Source organism: Marmota marmota, unplaced genomic scaffold (genome assembly GCF_001458135.2).
Source record: "Marmota marmota marmota unplaced genomic scaffold, marMar, whole genome shotgun sequence".
Taxonomy (NCBI): domain Eukaryota; kingdom Metazoa; phylum Chordata; class Mammalia; order Rodentia; family Sciuridae; genus Marmota; species Marmota marmota.
The window spans coordinates 11,940,184-11,961,321 of NW_026000016.1; the positions used below are offsets into that span (position 1 = coordinate 11,940,184).

The following is a 21,138-nucleotide window of genomic DNA, read 5'->3' on the forward strand; positions in this document are numbered from 1 at the left end:
GTAGAGGGGATGTATCCTCATTGTCCTCCTCTTGAGACAGCCATCCTGCAGGCTGTGAATTCTAGTATGTAAGTCATAAGTCCTGAAACTGATTTAGAAGTCTTTTGAAATCCAAAACTTGAAGGCAATTGTTTTAGGCCTGCACGCTGTTAATTCTTATGTTTGAGGAAACTCCATAAAAGAAATGATAAATATTAAGGAGATATACTTAACTTGATTTGAACATTACACAATACATACATGTATTGAAATATTACATGGTACCTCATAAACATGTACAACCTTTATATTTTTATAGATCAGTTGAGAAAATGAATTTAAATTTTAAAAGGAGAGAATTTTATAGGAGCACATAGAAATAATGACAGAGTACATGACAAGACCTCAAAGGGAGATTGTTGTTTCAACCAGGAAAATTCTAGAGACATGTGCCTCATCCATCAGTTCCCCCTCTCATCCATGTGCTTGCACATTGAGTTTAATCTGGAGCTGAGCCTTACCATCACCTTCATCATTCAGGGGCAGAAAATGAAAGCATTTTTAAAATCAGAAAAAAATAAGGATAATCTCTACTTTACACTACATAGAAAAATAAATTCCCAATACGTTGAGTATTTAAGTGCCAAGCATCACAGAAATTATACAATAAAATACATGTAATTTTTGTAATTGTAAGGTACAGGAAGACTTTTTAACCTTGATTCAAATAGAAAAATAACAGCTATTTCTACTAAACTCAAAATTTTCTGTACAAAAAAAAAAGACACCATATTATAAACAAGAGGCAAGTGAGATTATAGGGAAATATTTGCAATATATATTATAAAAAGATCGCATTTTTAACATGTATTGAAACCATAAAAATCATTAAGAAAATATTATAAAAATCAGGGATATTTATATGTACAATTTACCAAAAAAGATATTTTTGAAAAACACTGGATTTCATTGGACTTAAAAGCTTGCTAATGCACAGAGTTGGCCAGAGTATGGAGAAATAGCTATTTATGTGCTTCTAGGGATGGGGTAAATTAATAGGGTTTTTGAGATGGCCCTTTAAAATCACCAAAATTTTAAATGTGCGTATCCTTTATTTAGAGATTCAACTGTTAGAAATTAATCCTCCAGAAATAACTTGGCAAATGTATAAAAAAAATTGTTTTAAATATTGGAAACTTCAAAGAAGATTGCAATCATTTAGATGATGATTTACTGGGAAATAATCACAATGGCTGATAGACCTATGTGACTTAAAAATAATAGTACTAATAATAACTGCTAACAGTAACTGATCCCTTAATAAATCACACTGTTCTGAGGGATTTCCCTCCATTTTGGAAAATACACATAAGGTGGGAGTGGTGGCAAATGCCTATAATCCAGCCAACAGGGAGACTGGGGCAGGAGGATCACATGTTTGAGGCCAGCCTCAGCAGCTTAGTGAGGCTCTAAGAAATTTAGTGAGACCCTGTCTCAGAAAATGAAAATGGCTGAGAATATGGCTCCGTAGTTAAGTGCCCCTGGGTTCAATTCCTGGCACCAAAATAAATAAATAAATAAATAAAATATACACATAAAAACTGGAAAAGTGTGGGTGGATTATAAAGAAGATCTTGCTTTCTCTTTACTTGTGTAATTCAGTATTAGACTGAGTTCTTAGTAAGATTTGTTAATTATTTTTGTGAAATATAAAAACAGTAATGCCATTTTAAAATAAATCACTCCTTTATAAATTGTGTTACTAACTGTGTTGGGCTGAAACTGACACCACTATAGCTTGTTAGAGCTGACTCTGTGACATTTTCCAACCCAACTTTTAGAAACTGCCAGTAAGTTGAAATTGGCTAAGGTGGGAGCATTTATACCCTGGAAACTGGCCGACAGCACCATCAGCCCCGCCCCATTTCAGAGTCTTGGTTTACCAGCGCATCACTGATAGTTGCTTGGAGATGTCTTCCTCCTCTCTTCTCTCCCTCTTTGCCTCCTTTCCTCTCTGCCTGTCTTGTTTTCTTTTCTTTTCTCTTTTTTTTTTAAAGAGAGAGAGAGAATTTTTTAATATTTATTTTTTAGTTTTCGGCGGACACAACATCTTTATTTGTATGTGGTACTGAGGATCCAACTCAGGCCGCACACATGCCAGGCGAGCACGCTACCGCTTGAGCCAAATCCCCAGCCCCTGTCTTGTTTTCTTATTCCTTTCTTCCCTCTTTTTCTCCCCTCTTCATCTCTTTTAAATATATGCCAGGTATTTAGTGCTTTTATGGAGCTTTAAATTAAGCAGGAGTAACAGATATTATGAAATAATTGCATAAATAATTATGGCTGTGATCAATGCTCAAAAGAGAGAGGCAAACAGAATATGAGAGTGTGTTTGAAGAGGGGCCTATCCTCGTCTGAGTCAACGAAGATTGGTGATGCCTGTTTTGATTAAACGTAGAATAGACACACTCTCTCTTTTCATCTCTTAATGAATCTATTGTATTTGGTAATTTACAAACCAGAACACAATATATTTGAATGTTCCTTATTTTTTCTGATGGTCACCGCTGCTAAATGAATCATGTGTCTATAACCGTAGTACTGACAGTAGAAGTATTTTGTCTCAAAACACATAGATGCCAGTATGTAAAATGTAATAGCCTGAACTTTGCACATTATATTTTGCGTTTCTATTTTGAAGTAGCTTGACATGGATGATAATATTGAGGGATAACTTAGAAGTACACAGAAAGTAAAAGTGGATTTGGTGGTTAATGTTTTTTAACTTACTTGACGAACTTTAGAGCTTTCTCATATTACCGGAATTTCTACAAAAATAGTTTCCTCAGTTTGGTCTAAGAGCAGTAATCCCAAGCTTGTAAATTTTTAGATGCATTTAGCTTTCTACCTATTTTATCTTATTTTTCCTTGGCAAGAGTTTTCTTATGACTCTTTCTTTCACCCAATATCAGGGTCAGTCTCAGGGAGCAATTACATTTAAGATTATACCCAGCATCAAAGAAGAGACGCCCTCCAAAGAAGGCAAGGTAATCGTTTCTTAAAAATATTTTTGCATGTGGTAAGTAATTTTTTCTCTTTTAATACATATCTACTTTTTCACCACAAGTTTATTTTCATATTCTAGTCGTTTGGATCATTATTTCTTAAATATACATTGCAAGAATGTAGGCCATTTCACATTTATTTTTTTATATTTATTCTTCTTCAATGAAACTTTCCTCCAGATGTTTATCAAAGCCCTTTTTGACTACGATCCTAATGAGGATAAGGCAATTCCATGTAAGGAAGCTGGGCTTTCTTTCAAAAAGGGAGATATTCTTCAGATTATGAGCCAAGATGATGCAACGTGGTGGCAAGCAAGGCATGAAGGTGATGCCAACCCCAGAGCTGGCTTGATTCCCTCAAAGCATTTCCAGGAAAGGTGAGCTCCTGGCATGGAATGGTGGCCTTTCTTCAAATGACCTTTTGTTCTCTGAAAAATTTCATTCCATCATAGTTGTGATAAAATAAGCTCTAAAACCCTGCCTTAGAATTCATTATCCCTTGGGTTTGGATTTCTGTTTTGTCTAAGTAAGTATGAATAATGACCAAAAATAATATGACAGTACCAGGTCATCTTAAGTTTTTGTTACAAAGCAAATGGAAAACAGCCCATTAATATCTGATAGTGTTGTGGTGAAAGGTAGAGAAAAACAGTTGTTTCAGGATCAGGGCAAATAATTAGAAAAATTTTAAAATAGAAGGTTTGTTTTATAACTGGAGAAAATTGCATCATGTTTTTCCCCACCTAACTTGTAAGGTTGGGTTTTCTTTTCTTTCTTTTTTTCTTTTAAGGATTTTTAATATTTTGCTACTACATTAACCTCAGACATATGCTGAAAATTGATAGGCATATTGACCTTTTATTCCTCCAGGAGATTGGCTCTGAGACAACCAGAAATACTAGTTCAGCCCCTGAAAGTTTCCAACAGGAAATCATGTAAGTTTGTTAATAAGAATGCAGAGTAACTAAATCCTGCTGTTTATTTTTGACTATTAAAGCAGGTGCTCATGGAAGAAAACAGAATCATATTATCTTGCAATAGCTTTTGGATTATCATTTTTCAGGAACCAAAGACGTAAGAAATTCACAGTAGGAATATTAATGTGAATCTTGGGAAGAAAAGTGTGGTTGGAGATGTTTATAATAAACCCATGACTCACTCTTTAAGAAAATAACTCAAAACTACTGCTCTCTTTGATATCCAAAGTTAACTATTTTTGTAAATGTAACCTAGACTACAACTCTTCTTTCTCCAAATTCAGGAGATTTGGGTAGGATATTTCCAGATAAAGATTAGTGCAAAAATCCCACCATTTTCTTGGGCACAAAAGCATTTGTGCCTAAGAATAATTATGGATCATAATTCCTTTCTTATCCACAGATTATATCCACAAATTATAAATCATTAAAACTCTGACCTTTGTTTCATATGATTGGATTTTATCACCAGACTAGATTCCAAGAAAATGAGAGTAAGGAAAAGAATGATGTACAGCTTCTGAAAAACACTGTTTGTTTGTTTTTCTTTCATCTTACCCTTCTCTCAGCTTTTCTTTACTTCCCACCTCATGTCCTCTCGAATCTCCAGTTCATAAATTTCAGTTTAATCTCCCTAAATATTTCATGGTTCTGGTTTTCTTTTAATAGTTAAAAAAAGGTCCCTTGTTTTAAGCATAGAAATTGTACATTAAAAAGTGAAATGCCCTGGAATTTTACACCAACATCTGTTTTTAGTATTGTTGCATTTTTCACATCTCCTGTTTTTTCTGTCAGTTTGTAGATTCTTAGAGCCCAGGAATCACATAGTAAGGGAGCCAGACTACAGTTGAGTATAAATCCCATAGCAAGCAAATACTTTAAGTAGAATACTGATTCAAAAGCCTGCTTGTTCTTGCTACATTTTTTCAGTGCAGAAGGAAAAAAATTGTCATAATACGTGTGGCATCCTAAGACATCAGATTCCTTAAAATTTAATGGTGCGTTATTTCTAAGCATGGCGACTTTTCATTGGCAACTCCCTGCTGAAAGGAACGTTGAGACATTCACCTGACTGGCTCTTTCAGGGAGCATTAAATCAGAGTTGTACCCACATTTAATGGATAAACATGCATCACTGAAAAAATGAGGGAAATATGACTACTTAAAGCCGAATGCAGACTCAAGTTTGTTTGAATCATAAGACAACTTAGAAATTTATGATTTATTATAATTATGAATTTTTGTTTATTTAAATTTTAAATCAATTATATTTCCTTGCAAAACTATATACACAAAGGTGATTGGCTTTTCAGTAGCTCTCCCACACTGAATTTGGTATAGATGTGTGTGAATTTGAATGTGAGAAGAGTGTGTGTATATGCGTGTATGTAGACAGCATTAATTGTAATAAAAGGTTTTTCATCTATTGATTTGCACAGTTTTTTTTGATGTTAACTCTTCAGTGTTTAGATCTGAGAAGTATTCATTTTTTTTTTTGGCTTTTTTATTTTCTTTTGGCTTCTTGAATGCCATTTAGAAATGTTTCTTGATCTTCTGTTTTCTTACTTCCCCCACTTCTCTCTTTTTTTTTAAAGTAAAAGATGTATTCACTAAAAGATTCACTAAAAGATGTATTATTTGTTCTCATATCTAGGTGTTATTTATTTTTAAGTAAAGCTAGCCAAGGATTATCCAAATAAATCTTCAGGCTATGGTAAATATGGCCTTAGTTCAGACACAGTATGTTTATGTGAAAATTATAGAAGGCTAGTGTCTTTATTCTGAAAGAAATGAAATTCTGTTTGATCTTTGAATATTGTTTTATAAACTTAAAGTCTGTTCATAAGTCATTGTGTTGGTTCTGAACATTCTTAGTGGCATTTAAAAGCATTTTAACCTGTGGATTTGGTAGTGATTCTTTAAATATAGCTGTATCATTTAAAGGTCATCTGACTCACTGCTTCATAGAGTCAACATTTGGTACTTAGATTTTTGGAATAGGAAGTTCATGTTATCATGCCCTTTGCTAAATTATAATCTATAAAATAATTTTTATGATTTTGAATATTCATGAAAACTTTAAGAAAAGTTTCTGACAGTGCTAAATAAAATGTTAAATTTCTGAAAGAATAATTCTTTCATGCTGGTGTTACAACTTTATGAAAAACTTATAGTGATGAAAATTTTCCGTACTTACTTTTACAAGTGCCTTTAAATGCCAGGAAGATATTATAAGCATTGGGTCTGGAATAATGAACTTAGTCATCTAGTAATATGTGTTAAATTGGTTAATTTTTGTTCCTGGGTGATTGTTTATATTGCTATGATCTTACTCTGTATTTAATTCTTAAGTATATCACCATACTGAAGTTTTCCGTGGAGAAAAAGTTCATGGAAGATGACTCTGGAAATGTAGAGGTTCAATTAATATCAACATAGAAAGCAAAAAGGAATGGCAAATTCTAATCTTGTTATCTTTGCAGTTATATTTGTGCTAGAGCTCTGGTTCCTGACTCTAAGGTAAATAAAGTCAGGAGATATGATAATAAGAACCTCTTTAGGCTTTGAAATTAGCATCCTTATGCAAAACTCACAATGTAGGTGGCATTCGTCTTTGTAGCTTGGTTTTTATCTCCTCTTAAGAATCTTGGCCTATCTACTACATATCCAAAAACTAGGCTTCCCAAACAAAATAATTTGCTTCCTAAAATTAAACATCCCTAAAATCGAAAAAATTGACTTTTTTTTAAAGACAACAGAGACAAAACAATATAATTTTATTCTTGGTGAATGAAATAAATAACTTCTACTCTAATAAAGTTTATAGTTTTTTAATATTGGACCCAAGCCAACCTTTACTCAGGCCACCATTTCCCCTACCTTCTTTCTTTCTTTCTTTTTTATCTTTTATTTATTTTATTTTTTTAAATACACGACAGCAGTGGAATGCATTACAATCCTTATTACACATATAAAGCACAGTTTTTCATATCTCTGTATATAAAGTATGTTCATGCCAATTTATACCTTTATACATGTACTTTGTTTTTTTTGCATTACAATTCTTAATACACATATATACCACAATTTTTCATATCTCTGTATATAAAGTAGGTTGACACACAATTCGGGTCTTCAAACATGTACTTTGTATAATGACGTCCATCACATTCTACCATCCTTGCTAATCCCCTGCCTACTTCCTTTCCCTCCCACCCCTCTTCCTATCTAGAATTCATCTGTTCCTCCCATGCTCCCCCTCCCTACCCCTCTATGAGTCAACCTCCTTATATCGGCATTTGTTTTTTTGGGATTGGGACTCTTAAAATGAAAATATTCTTAAATCTTAGAAGCTTAATATGGGGACTCATCTCCTTTCTTCCCCCTTTCTGCTTTTTGGAAGAATTGCCTTTGTAACAACAACAACAACAAAAATTTTTAGAAGAACTTTATTTTCCTTCCTCCCATCATCTAATGATAGGCTTCCACCTAATATATTTGTATCAGTAACAGAGACAAAAGAGCAGACCTAGATGTCTGATAGACTTTCTTTGATATGATGAATTTTGGTTTATTACATAAAAGAGGGAGTTTAAGTGTTCTGAAAATAAGTATAGGTGAATATTATGTCTCAAGTCACATACAGGAGTAGTTTTTTATAATGGAAAATTGTTGGTAGCTTACATTTCTGTTTCAAAATACTTTAAAGTAATTACTTTAGTAGTTTTGCATTTATATAGCATATGATATCACCTGGCCTAAAAGAAATGTGAATTTATTTGAAATATTGTTTGTTCCTCTTCTATTGAAATCTAAATGTGTGTTAAGAATTGTCTTCCTAATTAATTACATTAATGCTGACTTCAATAGGATATAATTTGTATTTAAATGAAGTATAAATGATATTCAGGAAGGATGGAGAAATAGCTCTTTGTTGTATAGTATATATTACAGCAGAAATTCAAGTATGATTTTTATTTTCAGTGCTTTTATTTCCTTTTTTAGTTATCAAAGTATAAATACCTGAACATTTCTAATATGACAATTTAAATAATACTAATTTGAAATATTTTAAAAAGTATCTCATAAAATTTGTCATAAAAGAAATGAGAGTAGTTTTTGACATTTTAAAGCTTAGAACTTAAAACCAAAATTTTATAATTTGTTTCGCTAATTTTAATTGTTTATGTGGATAAAAAGAAAATATTTAAGGGCAGACACAGGGTGTCTATTCAAACAAGGTGTTACCTGCTTCTTTCAAGACAAGCACACTGTGGAATGCAGATCACTTTAACCAGGGAAAGTTAAGCACTGAAATAATGAATTCCCTGTACATGGTCCCAATATCTTAGAAGGCCACATATGTAAGAAATATATGACAGGAACTCTACAGGTTGTTTTAATAAAGCTTTTCAAGTTGAGTACATTCCTCCTGGCATACTCAATAATGTTTATTCAGTGTTTTCACACATAGAGTTAATTCAGAAACAAATAGATTGCTTATGTTGTGAAAATTAGGTTTGTATGTGTAAACACTGTCAAACATTTTCTTAATGGGATTTTCAGTAAACAGAAACACATGGAGTTTTAAAAAATTTTTCTAAAAGTATTTTCCTGTATGGATTAGTCAGCTTTCTGTTATCTTAGCAAATGCCTGAGATAATCAACTTATAAAAGAACAGGTTTACTTTAGCTCGAAACTTTGAAGATCTCAGCCCGTGAATGACTGGGCTTTGCTGTTTTTGAGCCTGTGACTAGGCAGCGCACTGGGGTGAGAGCATACAGTGGAGCAGAGCTTCTCCCTTGGGTCCCACAGTCCCTTTCGAAACCACACCCTCTGAGACTGGAAGACCTCTCACTAGGCACCCTCTCCTAAAAAATTCTACCACTTGCTAATAGTGCCAAACTGATGACCATGCCTCTATCCAAAACATGGAAATGTGGGAGACGTTCCAGATCCAAACTATTCTATTTTAATATTTATTAATAACATTTGAAGACCCAAAAGTTCAAGGTTTGTGTAGAAAGAGGTGCAAATGAACTAGGTTGTAAGTCTCATGTCCTATTACTTCCTTGATTATATGGATGAGGTATTATTACCACCTTTTAGTCTCAGTAAACTGCCTTCTCTTTGCATATCCGATAGTGTTGCTTCCAAAACACCTTCAGAGTAGATTCGTCTAGTTGGATGGGTTTAAAACATTCCTTGGATTTTGTCCTGGGGACCCAGTGCCATGCAGGTAGGAAAGAATTGGTTAAAACTCTGGTCTGTGGACATGGATTATTTCAGAATTTTAGGGGAGATTTATAATAGGAGGGTAAAGGAAACAGAAAAGCAGATTTTGTCTTGCCCATATGCACAATACCTGAACAATGTAGACCTAAGATTGCCCCAGTTGTCAAGAGTGTCAGATATGTACCACTAAGAGTTGTATCCAGTGGAATGGCCAATTGCAGAGCTCATCTCATGTTCCTCATGAGAGCCTTTCCAGTCCATTCCCTGAGACAGTAAATTTATCTCTTCCCCATTTTCTGTTTGTTTGTTGTGCCGGGGATTGAAACCCAGGGGTACTTTACCACTGAACCATGTTCCCCAGCCCATTAAGTGTTTTTATTTTGTAACAGAGTCTTCTGAGTTGTTTAAGATCTCCCAAAGTTGTGGAGGATGACCTTGAATTTGTGATCCGAGCCGCTGGGATTATAGGCTTATGCCACTGTGCCTGGCTTAAATTTATCTCTTAATGTGCTTTTTGACCTCCCGTGGTTCTCTTTTCTCTCCTGTTCTTCAGTGCTGCAAGTTAGTGGATGGCCGACTCCTGATACCACTGGAAAGAGAACCACTCTTGGGATGTTGTGGGGAAACTGCAATAGGGAAATGTGTTGGGAGGTAATGGGAGTAGATAGGAGTCTTGGAAAAAACCTCATGTCTTTACTTCTCCCCTCATTTTGTTTTCTAGCCCAAAGACTGAGTAATCATCAAATGATTTTAGCATAATAATATAGCATTATAATTAGACACTCAGAAGTCTGGAACCAGACTGTGTCCACATCCTGCATTTGCCACTTACTGATTATTGTCCCATCTGTAAAAAGGGGATAATAGTATTGGCCCTTATAGAGTTGTTGGAGAAATAAATAACTTTATGCATTTAATGTACCTAGAACAGTTCCTTGAACATAGTAAGAACCATGTGGTTGGCTCTCTTCTGTGATCAACTTTTTATATATATTTCTTCCTTTTTCTAACTTGCTAATTCAAAGAGAATGTGTTTCTTTGTTTTCCTACTTATGTCTATTAAGCATGAACTTGCTACTGGACACACGTGTGTGGCTTTGTCATGCTAAAATATATCATTCCTTTTCTAAAGAATTGTATGGAGAAATATTCTTTTGGAAATTTAGCAGCATATTCATGACCTTTTATTAGAATATGAAATATACGTATCTCTAATATAGAGTGTTTATTTTTATTGTGGATTGGTCTTGGCATTTTAATTTTTTGTTTTGTGGCATGGTTTTTATCATCTGATTACCATGACGTTGAGTCTTTAATCAAGGATGCAATACTCAATTTATCCTAATATTCCTATCAAAAAATGTAGATACTGCTTAACAATTCACTTTGTAGCAGAGTCCAGGAGATTTCATGATTATTGGTTGTAACTAACTACTCATTATTTCCATCATGCCTGTATGTCTGGTAGGGTTAATCTATATCATGTAGTTTGCTTTTTATTTTCTGATGATTCATTTTAGGTGCACATGACATTTTGGAGCTACAAGGAAATATGCATAAATAAACTCACAACTTGGGTAATTCATAAAATGAGCTTGAATACTAATGGTTTGCTTATCATATTTGCTAATATTTGTCAAGTAGAACCAACACAGTTAGAAGACCCATGTGTATTTGAAAATAAAAATACAATGGTATACACTTTGCCCAAAGTGTTTTCTGGCTGCCATTTTGTAGTTGCGGACAAAGTGAGCAGAGAAGTGTTCTTACTGCTCCTATTTACTCTTTATAGTCATGTTGTAGAATATGTTTGATCTTAACTCATGGTTTGGTTTGGTTTTGTGGATGTTCCCAGAACATTTTTCACCCTTTACTGAAAGTGAGTCTCATCAGATTTAACTATCCAATTAGTAATTTAAGAACTGTTTAGGACTTTCTTTTTTTAAGATACTTTTTATCAGATGATATAGACAAAATGAAAACAAAGGGATCCACCTGATTCATTTGATGTGTATAATAAATTGATCATTGTCAGGATATTTAGACATTTTAAGGGCAAAATTTATTGTTTCTAAAATTCCTTCTTCTTTTGACCATATTTATCATGAAATTTCTTCAAATGTCTTAAACATTGATTTTATAAAGACAACCAATCTATGAAAATAAATCAAATTCCCTTATTCAAGGTATCATTTTGAAAAATCGCTGAGGATTTTTTTCTGGTTATTTTCCCTTTTGGTTGTTACATGAAGGCTTTGTGTTTTTTACTAAAGCGTGAAAGTCATTTTAGACTAAGTCTATACTGCAGTCTAAAATTCTAATTGTTAACTAATAATTTTGAAACATTTAAATACATTTCTTTTTTTCCCCTTTGGCTTTTCTAAGATGAGGAAGCAGTTGAGTGTGGTAGGTGTATTTTGTTTTGTTTTTTTTTTTTTTTCTTGAATGCAACATTTTCCTACTTTAATTGTATGTTCTGCTCATTTAACCATACCCTTTCTCATTTTCTTTGTGCTTCTCAGAGGAAATTAAAGGTACACGTATGAAAGTTTCCCTGAATAGTCTAGTGATTTATTTAGTGATCCTAAGTAATAGGATTAAAGCAAATATACCAAGCAGTTATGAAAGAGAACTTTCTTGTACATCCATACCCCCATCTTGACATTTCAGTACCAAAAGTCATGGTTGTACTTTGTTTTTGAAAGAAATGTACTTTTCATTTGTTTTGGGTTTTTGTTTGTTTGTTTGTTTGTTTTTTGCTTCTCATAGAAGAAATATAGGATGTAATCTCAAATAGCACATGATGTTTGTCTCTGGTCAGTAGTCTTTAAGGTGAATAAAGAATGTATTCAAATATACTGACATATGTTCAGTGTATTTAAATATATTGACAGACTTACTTTGAATAAGGATATAGGGACCATCTTCTCAACCATATTATTAGTATTATTAGTAGTAATAGTAGTAGCAGTTTTGGATTGAGCCCAGGGACTCACACGTGCTAGGCAAGTGCTCTACTTCTGAACCATATCTCCAGTCTGTGTTAATCTAGGGGTGTATTTATTTGAATATTGGAGGCTAAAATCTTAAGTACATAATCAGTGTTTCACTGCATGGCACATTATTTACTTTCAACTATTTTTTAAATAAAAATGGAAATATTATTCCTTTATTCCTTTCCAACATGGAATGAGTACCTGTCAATAGAAAGAATATATTTTAATCTTAACCTTTTTGTCTAATCCAATGAGCCAAAATAAGTGCTATACTTTACATATTGTCCAAGAGCCTGATTTACCAAAGTCAATTTTCTTTGGGCATCAAGTGCTATAGTTTTATTAACTGTAAAAGCAGAAACATTTCAGACAAGTCTTTTATGATAATTTTCTTGGAACTTCATCAAGGAACCTCTGAAGAAGGTTGAAAAAAAAAAAACCCTGCATGATATTTCAAAATATTAAAACTTAAATATAAAACAAAATGTTTTATGTTTAAGAGTGGCATTGTGAGGGCTGTTCTATGCTGTGCTTTACATGATTGTTTTGAGTAATTTATTTTTTGCATCAGTGGCTGGGCTTCTAACTGTTCTGCTTTATTTCTTGGCTTTTGTTCTGTATGCTTTTACACTCCATCCAGAAGATGCTGAATATGCTGGTAACAACAGTGGAACATATATAGGTGAGCAATTGGTCACGGAAGAGGATTTATTTCTTTCTGTTGCTTTCTTCACAGTTATTATATTATTTATCTTAAATGAGCATATTTGCATTAGCATGCTCTGATATTAGTGTGGGTAGCATAAACCTTTGTATTAAATAGGCTCAGTGGGCTGGACACAAAGGATTTCATAATGTTCCTTGGTTACTACTCAGGAAGCTTTCTAGACACTCTAGCTTGGTGAAGCATTATATATATTTTGATAGAGGATGAAAATGCATCCCCTTGGTGCCATCCTTGTATTCAAGTAACAATGCCTATACTTTTTAAATCATCTGATTAACTGAATTATTCAAAACTTCTAAAAAAACTTTTTTCTTCTTGAATAACTTCTTGATTTTATTTTGTTATGATTTGCTATTCCCATAATGTGGGTAAATAACCATTGTCTGAACCCCATATATAGCTGGACCTTACCATTAATTTTCTAATCTGTACTGGAAGGAGAAATTTCTAGTTTGGAGATGCCAAGGGATGGTATGAATGGTGGCAAAGATATCTAGAAATCATTAGGGCATCAAAATTATTATCATCTGCATTTCACTTTCAATCTCTCGCATTTTAGTCATCTTTAAGCATGTTGAGAAGTTCTCTCCTTTCATTGCTGATTATAGTTAGTAGTGTGGAAACACAGTTTTAGAGATCAACTGCTTCAGCATCCTTAAGATTAACATTTATATACACAATGATACTATCTCCTGATTATCAGAGAAATGATTTAGACATTGTATGCACATATGCATATGTATTTTAAACATACTGTCTCCAATACCCTGAAGTTTTTAGTATTATATCTATTTTGCAATATTGAAAATAAGGCCCAGAAAGTTTACAGTATTTACCTAATATCTAGAAGATAGTAAATGATACATCCTGAATTCAAATCCACGTTTGTATTAAAATACCTATCCTCTTATCTTTTACAATGTGCTTCCCTCTGGATTTTCATTTTATGAAACAAAACAGAAACTCTGTACACATATGGAATATTACAGTTTGTAGTGTAGAGAAAATATAAGAGAGAATTGAATGATCATTAATTTTTTACTTGTTTCAGAAAAATAATGTGTGCTAGATAATTAACACACGCTGTGTTAATGAACACCTCTCCTTACATCCCTGATCAGCTTAAGTCACCAGGAATTTATTCCCATGATTCCATGGTCAGCTGCTGTTCTCCTGGTCTGGTTCAGCTTGAGGTGCTTTACAGTCTGGTGTGTTGGCTGGGATCTGGTTGATTTGGCGAGCTCAGCTGGGTGAACTTGTTTATTTCACATGGTCTTTCACCCTGCACTAAACTCTGCCCATCACAAGTCTGAGTCTGGAGAGCCACAAGAAAAAGAAGTCTCCAGCCTGTGAGTGCTTTTGAAGCCTTTGCCTGCATCACATCTGCAATGTCCCATTGACCAAAACCAGTTTCCTAGCCAAGCAGAGTCAGTGTGAGAGCTTGGATACTGGGACGTATGATAAGATACAGTTATTACTGCATGCTTCTGCTGATTCAAAAATAGACAGTTGTACCTATTCTGCCTGATTTAGGATCTTATGCAGTGAATTAGATAGATTATATACTTCCAATGGATCCTTGTGACACAAAGTAACATGTGGTGAGTACTGTAAAATGCTCATTCCAGAGGAAGAGGATCCACTCAACTGAGGCAGTCAGAGCCTTAATCCTCAAGAGATAACATTACAACTGGCACCAAAGGTCAAATGGAATTCTAGTTAGCAGCAGGGGATAAAGATGTAAGCGGCATGGGAAGAAGACTTGAATGTTGCGGAATCCAGGGCCTTAAGTTTGGGTGATATGTAGATAATAAGGCTGGAAGCTTAGTTTGGTTACTTGCCAGTGTGAGATCTGAACATCAAGCTAAGTAATTTACACATTACTTGAAGTTTTACCTAATTTTTATACTCGGTATTATTGGTACATCATAATTATACATAATAGTGGAATTTGTTATGCCATATTCATATATACATTCAATAGATATTATTTTATGTATTATATTTCAATTAGTACATTATAATTACATAGAAAAGCAGGATTAATTATAGTATATCTATACATGGACATAGCATAATTTGGTAAATTCCCCAGTACTTCCCTTTGCCCTTCCCTCCTCTATCCCTCTCAATTCCCTTCCTTTACTCTATTGATCTTTGTTTTAGCAGCTTTTTTGCTGATGTGTCTTAATCACCCAACCAGAACAATTCTAAAGGAGGAAAAGTTTATTTGAGGGCTCATGGTTTCAGAGGTCTCAGTCCATAGAAGTACAGCTCCATTCCTCAGGGCTCTAGAAGAAATCTAGCACCATTCCTCAGGGCTTGAGATAAGGCAGAACATCATGGTGGAAGAATGTGGCAGAGGGAACCAGCCCATGTGATGATCAGGAAGCACAGAAAGAGATCTCCACTTGCCAGATACAAATATATTCCTCAAAGCCACACTCCCAATTCCCACCTCCTCTATCCACACCCTATGACTTCAGTTACTACTCAGTTAATCCCTATCAGGGGATTAATTCACTGATTGGGTTAAGACTCTCACAACCCGATCATTTCTCCTCTGAACCTTCTTGCATTGCTCACACATGAGCTTTTGGGGGATACTCATATACAAAGCATAACAGTCTTCCTTCTGTTTTTGTGTGATTCCCTCCTTTTTTTTAAAGTCCCCACCCACTTCTCTACTTTCTACATATGAGAGAAAACATTCAACTCTTTTGACTTTCTGAATCTGGTGTATTTAGCATGATGTTCTCCAGATCCATCCACTTACCAGTAAATGACATAATGTCATTCTTATTTAAGGCTGAATAAAGCTCCATTGTATATAGATACCACATTTTCTTTATCCATTCATCTGTTGAGGAACACTTTGGCTGGTTCCATAACTTGGCTCTTGTGAATTATGCTTCTGTAAGCATTGGTATCAGCATCATTCTTTGTGAAAATTGTAGGCAAAGAACAAAATGTAGGTTTTTACTCTGAGTCTCTCTTTTAACATTTAGAAGTTTTGTAAAATGAATATTTAATCGGTAGATTTGAATTAAAGTCCAAAAGTAAAGAAATGGTCAACAATATGGATTTCTTTATAGAGTATGCAGAAAATGATATGCAATTGGATCTGGTAACTTGGAGTCACTGATAACATCTGAGAAACAGTTTTACTGGGAGCCAAATTGCAAGGTGTCAGGAATAACAGTTGACAGTGAAAGATAGCAGTTGAGTTCAAGGCAGTTTTTATAGCTGAGGATAGGAATATTTTAGTGAGTAAAGATGTATGATTATTTTTGTAGGCAGAGATGATGATTCCTATGGTAGGGTTGAATATCTGAGATAGAAAATAATTGCTAAAACAAGCCCAGGACTAGATTGGGTGGAATTAAGAGTTCGTTGGATAAAAGAATTTAGCATGAGCTGGTGAAGTTCAGCATGAAAATATCCCATGATCTAGAAAAATCATTTCTTTGGAAAAGGCAGAGGGTTTTGTGCCTCCAAGAGACAATTCTACATCACCCAGTTACAGATGAAAATAGGAGACCATATTGGTTGAATGAAAATATCATGAACCATAACATATCAAGCTGGTGGCTCACAGACAATCAACAGGCTATGTTTAGACAAAGATATACTTTTGGTTAGACCTGAAAATGAACAATTTATATACAAATTTAGAGCTCCTTTGGCAAAACAAAAGATTTGACCAGACTAGGCCTTCACATCCCAACATCATTATCTAACTTGAGCTAAGTTATGGATAACTGCTTAAATGGGATATGGGCTCTCTAGTTATTCAGTACAGTCCCCACCACTCCTCCTTATATTGCCAATTTTGACAGGATATCAGTTAACATTCTCCTGTTATATGTGTACTTCATCTGTAGTTTCATCTGTGGAGAAGTAAAAGTAACCCAAGAGGGGTTCAGTCTTCAAGGACTGACTATGTTATAGATATATTACCATTGGCAGAATGCACCTGATGATTTTTCTACCTGTCTGGCTTGGATAGGATTTTGGATTTGCAAGCTGTGGTTATGGAGTGTAGCCATTCACTGCATTCAACTCCTAGGCTTAGAAACAATAGTTTCCTTTCCATACTTTTCTATGGCAAAGGGAAAAATTCAGCCAATGGAGTGTAATATGTTTGCATTGTGTTAATCAATTTTTTTCAAAGTAGCAAATACCTGAAATAATAAACTTAATAAGAGAAAATGTTTATATAGCTCCAATGTTGGAGATTTGCAGTCCACAATCAATTGTTCCTATCACTTTGGGGCCCGTAGCGGCACATTATGGCAACCACACATGGTAAAACCATTCACCTAATGGGCAAGACACAAGAAGAGCCAGAATCCCACAGTCCCCTTTGATGGTATGGCCTAAAGGACTAGACCCCATCTCTTAAATTTTCTACCACCTCCCAATATTACCACTTTTGGGAACAGGGCTTTAACACGTGGACCTTTAAGGATGTTATAGACCTAAACTCCAGGATGCATTATGACATTATTTGTTCCTGGTCTAAAAACTTGTTTTAACATACAGCCAGAGTCTATCACAAGGGTTATGTACATAGAAGTTTCTTTAGATACCACTGAGAAAAGAGAATAGAGGAAGATACCTGAGAATAGAAACATATAACAAAAGAATTCTGTTTAAAAAAGAATGTGTGTACACAAACCAAATTATTAAAACACCTACAGATCCTGTATGTTTTAAAAAGAAGTCTCATAAGCAACATGCTAACATAAATGGCAAAACTTATTTATGGTAGAGGTATATATTTAACAAACACCTTAAAGTGTGCAGTGATTTAGTGCAACTGTGACTGTTTAGTAGTTTTTCTTTCTTTTTTTCCTTTAATAGTTTTGCCTCCTGCTGGGTTACTTTGTCAGTTCTGGTTAATTTGGTGAGCCATTTCTCTGTTTTGAATATTAACTTTTCCTCTGTTGCTTACATTTTCTTCCGGTCTTTTGGTTGTGTTTTACCTTTTTCTGTGCCGACTTTTGCAGCATATAGACATTTTACTTTAATATAGCCAAATCTGTTAATTATTTCCTTTTTTTCTTCTGAAGTTTCATTTATATATTCCACAACAAAATTATTTAGAATAATTTAAAATTTTATGTATTTTTAAATGTCTTTATTAGTGCATTATAGTTATACATAGGTTTGGGGTTCATTTTAGCATAATCATGCATGCATAGAATATAATAATTTGCTCTACTTCAGTCTTATCAAAATACTGCATCCATTAGATATGAAATTGTTCTGTTGGTGGAAAAGTCCAAATAGTATTTCAAGTCTGCAGACTAAAGACAGGAGCCCCTATCTTCTTCTTTCCCAGTCCCATGTCCTCTCTTGAGAAGTCTTTTTAGCTTTGGTTGGCAGTTTCTTCTGCTATGTACAAAATGTAACTTTCTTGTGATGCTATTTCTGGATTTTTAAAAACTATTTCATTGAGTGCCTGTTATGTTTTAGACACTGTAATGGGCACAGAGTTTCAACTGGGATCAAAGCAAATATCCTTCTTTCCTAGCACTTCCATATTGGGAATAGGGGTGGATACTAAATAAACAGGGGTGTATAACTAAGTAAATTATATAATCCATTAATTGGGAGTAAGGGTGGATAACTAAATAAATTATATAATCCACTGGATAGTAATAAGTCCTAAGAAGAAAAGTAAAGCAGGAACAGAATAGTGAAAGAACTTTCAAATTTAAATAGGGTGATTGAACAAGGCCCCCCTGAGAAGGTCATGTTTGAGCAAAAACCTGAATGGAACGTTACAGGAAGCAGGCATGCCAGATAGCACAACAAGCATGTCCGGCAACCCTGAGGCAGGATGTCCATTGTACCTGGGGGTCCATAAGGAGACCAACATGACCAGAGCAGCATGAGCAAGAGAGAATTGAAGTGGTTGAGGAAACACATGATTATGGTAAGGAGGGGCAAGTACTTTGTCTTTTACTCTATGTGAAATAAGAAATAATTGAAGCATTCTGAGAAGCAGAACATGACCTGACTTGAGTGTTTAAGGCTCAGTCTGACTGATCTGTTGAGAATGTGTTGGAAGAGAGCAAGGGCAGGAACAGAGAGCTACCATAGTAAGTGAAGCCAGAAATGATTGTCCCCTTGAGCCAGGTTATCATCAGTGGAGGTGGTGAGAAGGTGTCATATTCTGAACAAAATTTTTAGATACCTCTCAGGGTGACTGACATTGGCCAAATTATTATTATTTTTTTAAGAATCAAAAAAATTTGTTTTTGTTGTTGTTGTTTATGGACAATTTATTTATTTATTTATTTATTTATTTATGGTACTGAGAATCCATCCCAGTGCCTCACACATGCTAGGCAAGTGCTATAGCACTGACCCACAACCCCAGCCCCCAAATTATATTGTTATATTGTGTGCATGTATGAGTATGTAATAATAAATCCCATCATTATGTACAACTTCACTGCATCGATAAAAAAACATGGAAAAAATTTAGACATATTGGAGAACCAAGGATAAGTGTACCGTTTGAAAACTTAGGAAATTTAAGAATGGAGTTACTATTTCCTGAGATAGGAAGGACTGTGGAGGAGTGGATTGCGGTGAGGAAAGTTTAGGTTTTCTGTTTAGGATACATTGGGAATTGAAGCTGGAAAGAATAACCAGGGGAGTGTAGATACAGACAACAAAAGAACTTCATGTAGGAGGAAAACCAGGAATGTCATTTTTCTGGGAGCTAAGAAAAGGTAAAATTTCAAGGAGGAAAGAGTGAGAGGTCAAACAAGATGAAGATGAGGACTGACAATGAACTTAGCAATATGGAAGTTATTGGTGACCTTAGTGGACATTGTTGATAGCAGTTTGGTTGGATTCAAAGACATTTTCAAAAATCCAACACTTTGGTAATAAAAACAAACTAAGAACAGAAGGGAACTTCCTTGACCTGACAAAGCATTTCTAAAGATTGGTTGACTTGCTTTTAATCAGGGAGGTCTTTGTTCCATCAAGACCTTCAACTAACTGGGCAAAGTCTATGCACATTGTGGATGGGACTCAGTAACATATTCCAATGTTACTGTCAATCGAGAAACAAAAACATACAAAATAATGTTGACCAAATAAATGTCTGGACACCATGGCCCAATCAATGCAACACATAAATTGACCATCACTTTTGCCTATAATACTTTAAAAATTATATCTATGGTAATTGTTGCATTGGAGAAAAAAAACTTTCCTTTGGAGATGTGGTATGTTTTATATAGCATGTCTTTCTCATAATTTAAACGGTGTAATTCAACAAGATGGAATGGGCTTGTAACATTTTAGTCATTTACCACATAGCATATGAAGGAATCATAGTATTCTGGGATAGATACATCAGGTCCCAGCAGACACCACCACTTTCCCAAATACATGGCAGTGACACTAGTTTTAAAGAATATTTGTTTCAATCCTTAGCACATAATACTTTTGTCTGATCTTAGAGTAGCTCTGGAAAATAACCAAAGGAGTTCCTAGAAATTCAGCCTTCTCTTGAGATCTTTAGCAAGGATTCCTTAAGAGAATTTCTGAAGCTCTCACTTATTTTAGGAACTTATCCTTGGCTTATTCACTTTCATACCTTGTATTTTCCAAAGAAGAAATAGAAGTGATCTACCTTAAAAACAGAATATCCTTGAACCAAAAAATGGAACTGTCCAGGATATACTTGTAGAGCCCTTGACTACAGTGGATCTAAATCAAGCCAATAGCTCATGTAAGACATTTGATTATTTTCATTTAATTTAAATATTATAAAATCAAGCACAAAACAGCATATATAAATAGCCCTTGACCTGATGATAGATGACATTTTTGAAAAATAAATGTCACATCAACATAATTTGATTTTTGAAAAAAATGACATTATGGCACTTCAAGGTTTGAATGTTGATTTTCATAGGAATTGTAGTTTAAAAGCATAATTAATAAAGTTTCACTGTTGTGGAAGTACTCTCTGTAGTATGATTCTTATTGATATGTCATTTCTTGGAGGTTAAGGTTTGATTATTTATTCGAAGGAAGGGAAAAGCTCAGTGACTGGGTAATATAAGTTATATGTAGTCTGCATAAAATTTTGAAACATGAAGGTTAATAAGTAATTATACTGTAT

At 34.3% G+C, this 21,138-nt stretch overlaps 1 protein-coding gene across 5 annotated transcripts in view; it reads left to right on the plus strand.

Moving 5' to 3' along the window:
- The window catches only part of Mpp7 (MAGUK p55 scaffold protein 7), a 214,211-nt gene that overhangs the window by 152,180 nt on the left and 40,893 nt on the right, over window positions 1–21,138 (plus strand). For 3 of the 5 annotated variants that reach the window (XM_048809161.1, XM_048809160.1, XM_015483499.2), the window contains exons 9-11: window positions 2,952–3,026; window positions 3,225–3,421; window positions 3,915–3,979. In XM_048809161.1, coding sequence (XP_048665118.1) covers window positions 2,952–3,026; window positions 3,225–3,421; window positions 3,915–3,979 — 337 coding nt within the window. Of the gene's footprint in view, window positions 1–2,951; window positions 3,027–3,224; window positions 3,422–3,914; window positions 3,980–11,642; window positions 11,664–11,779; window positions 11,792–12,893; window positions 12,936–21,138 lie in introns of all 5 variants that reach the window. The other 2 variants (XM_048809158.1, XM_048809159.1) reach the window with 1 other exon arrangement.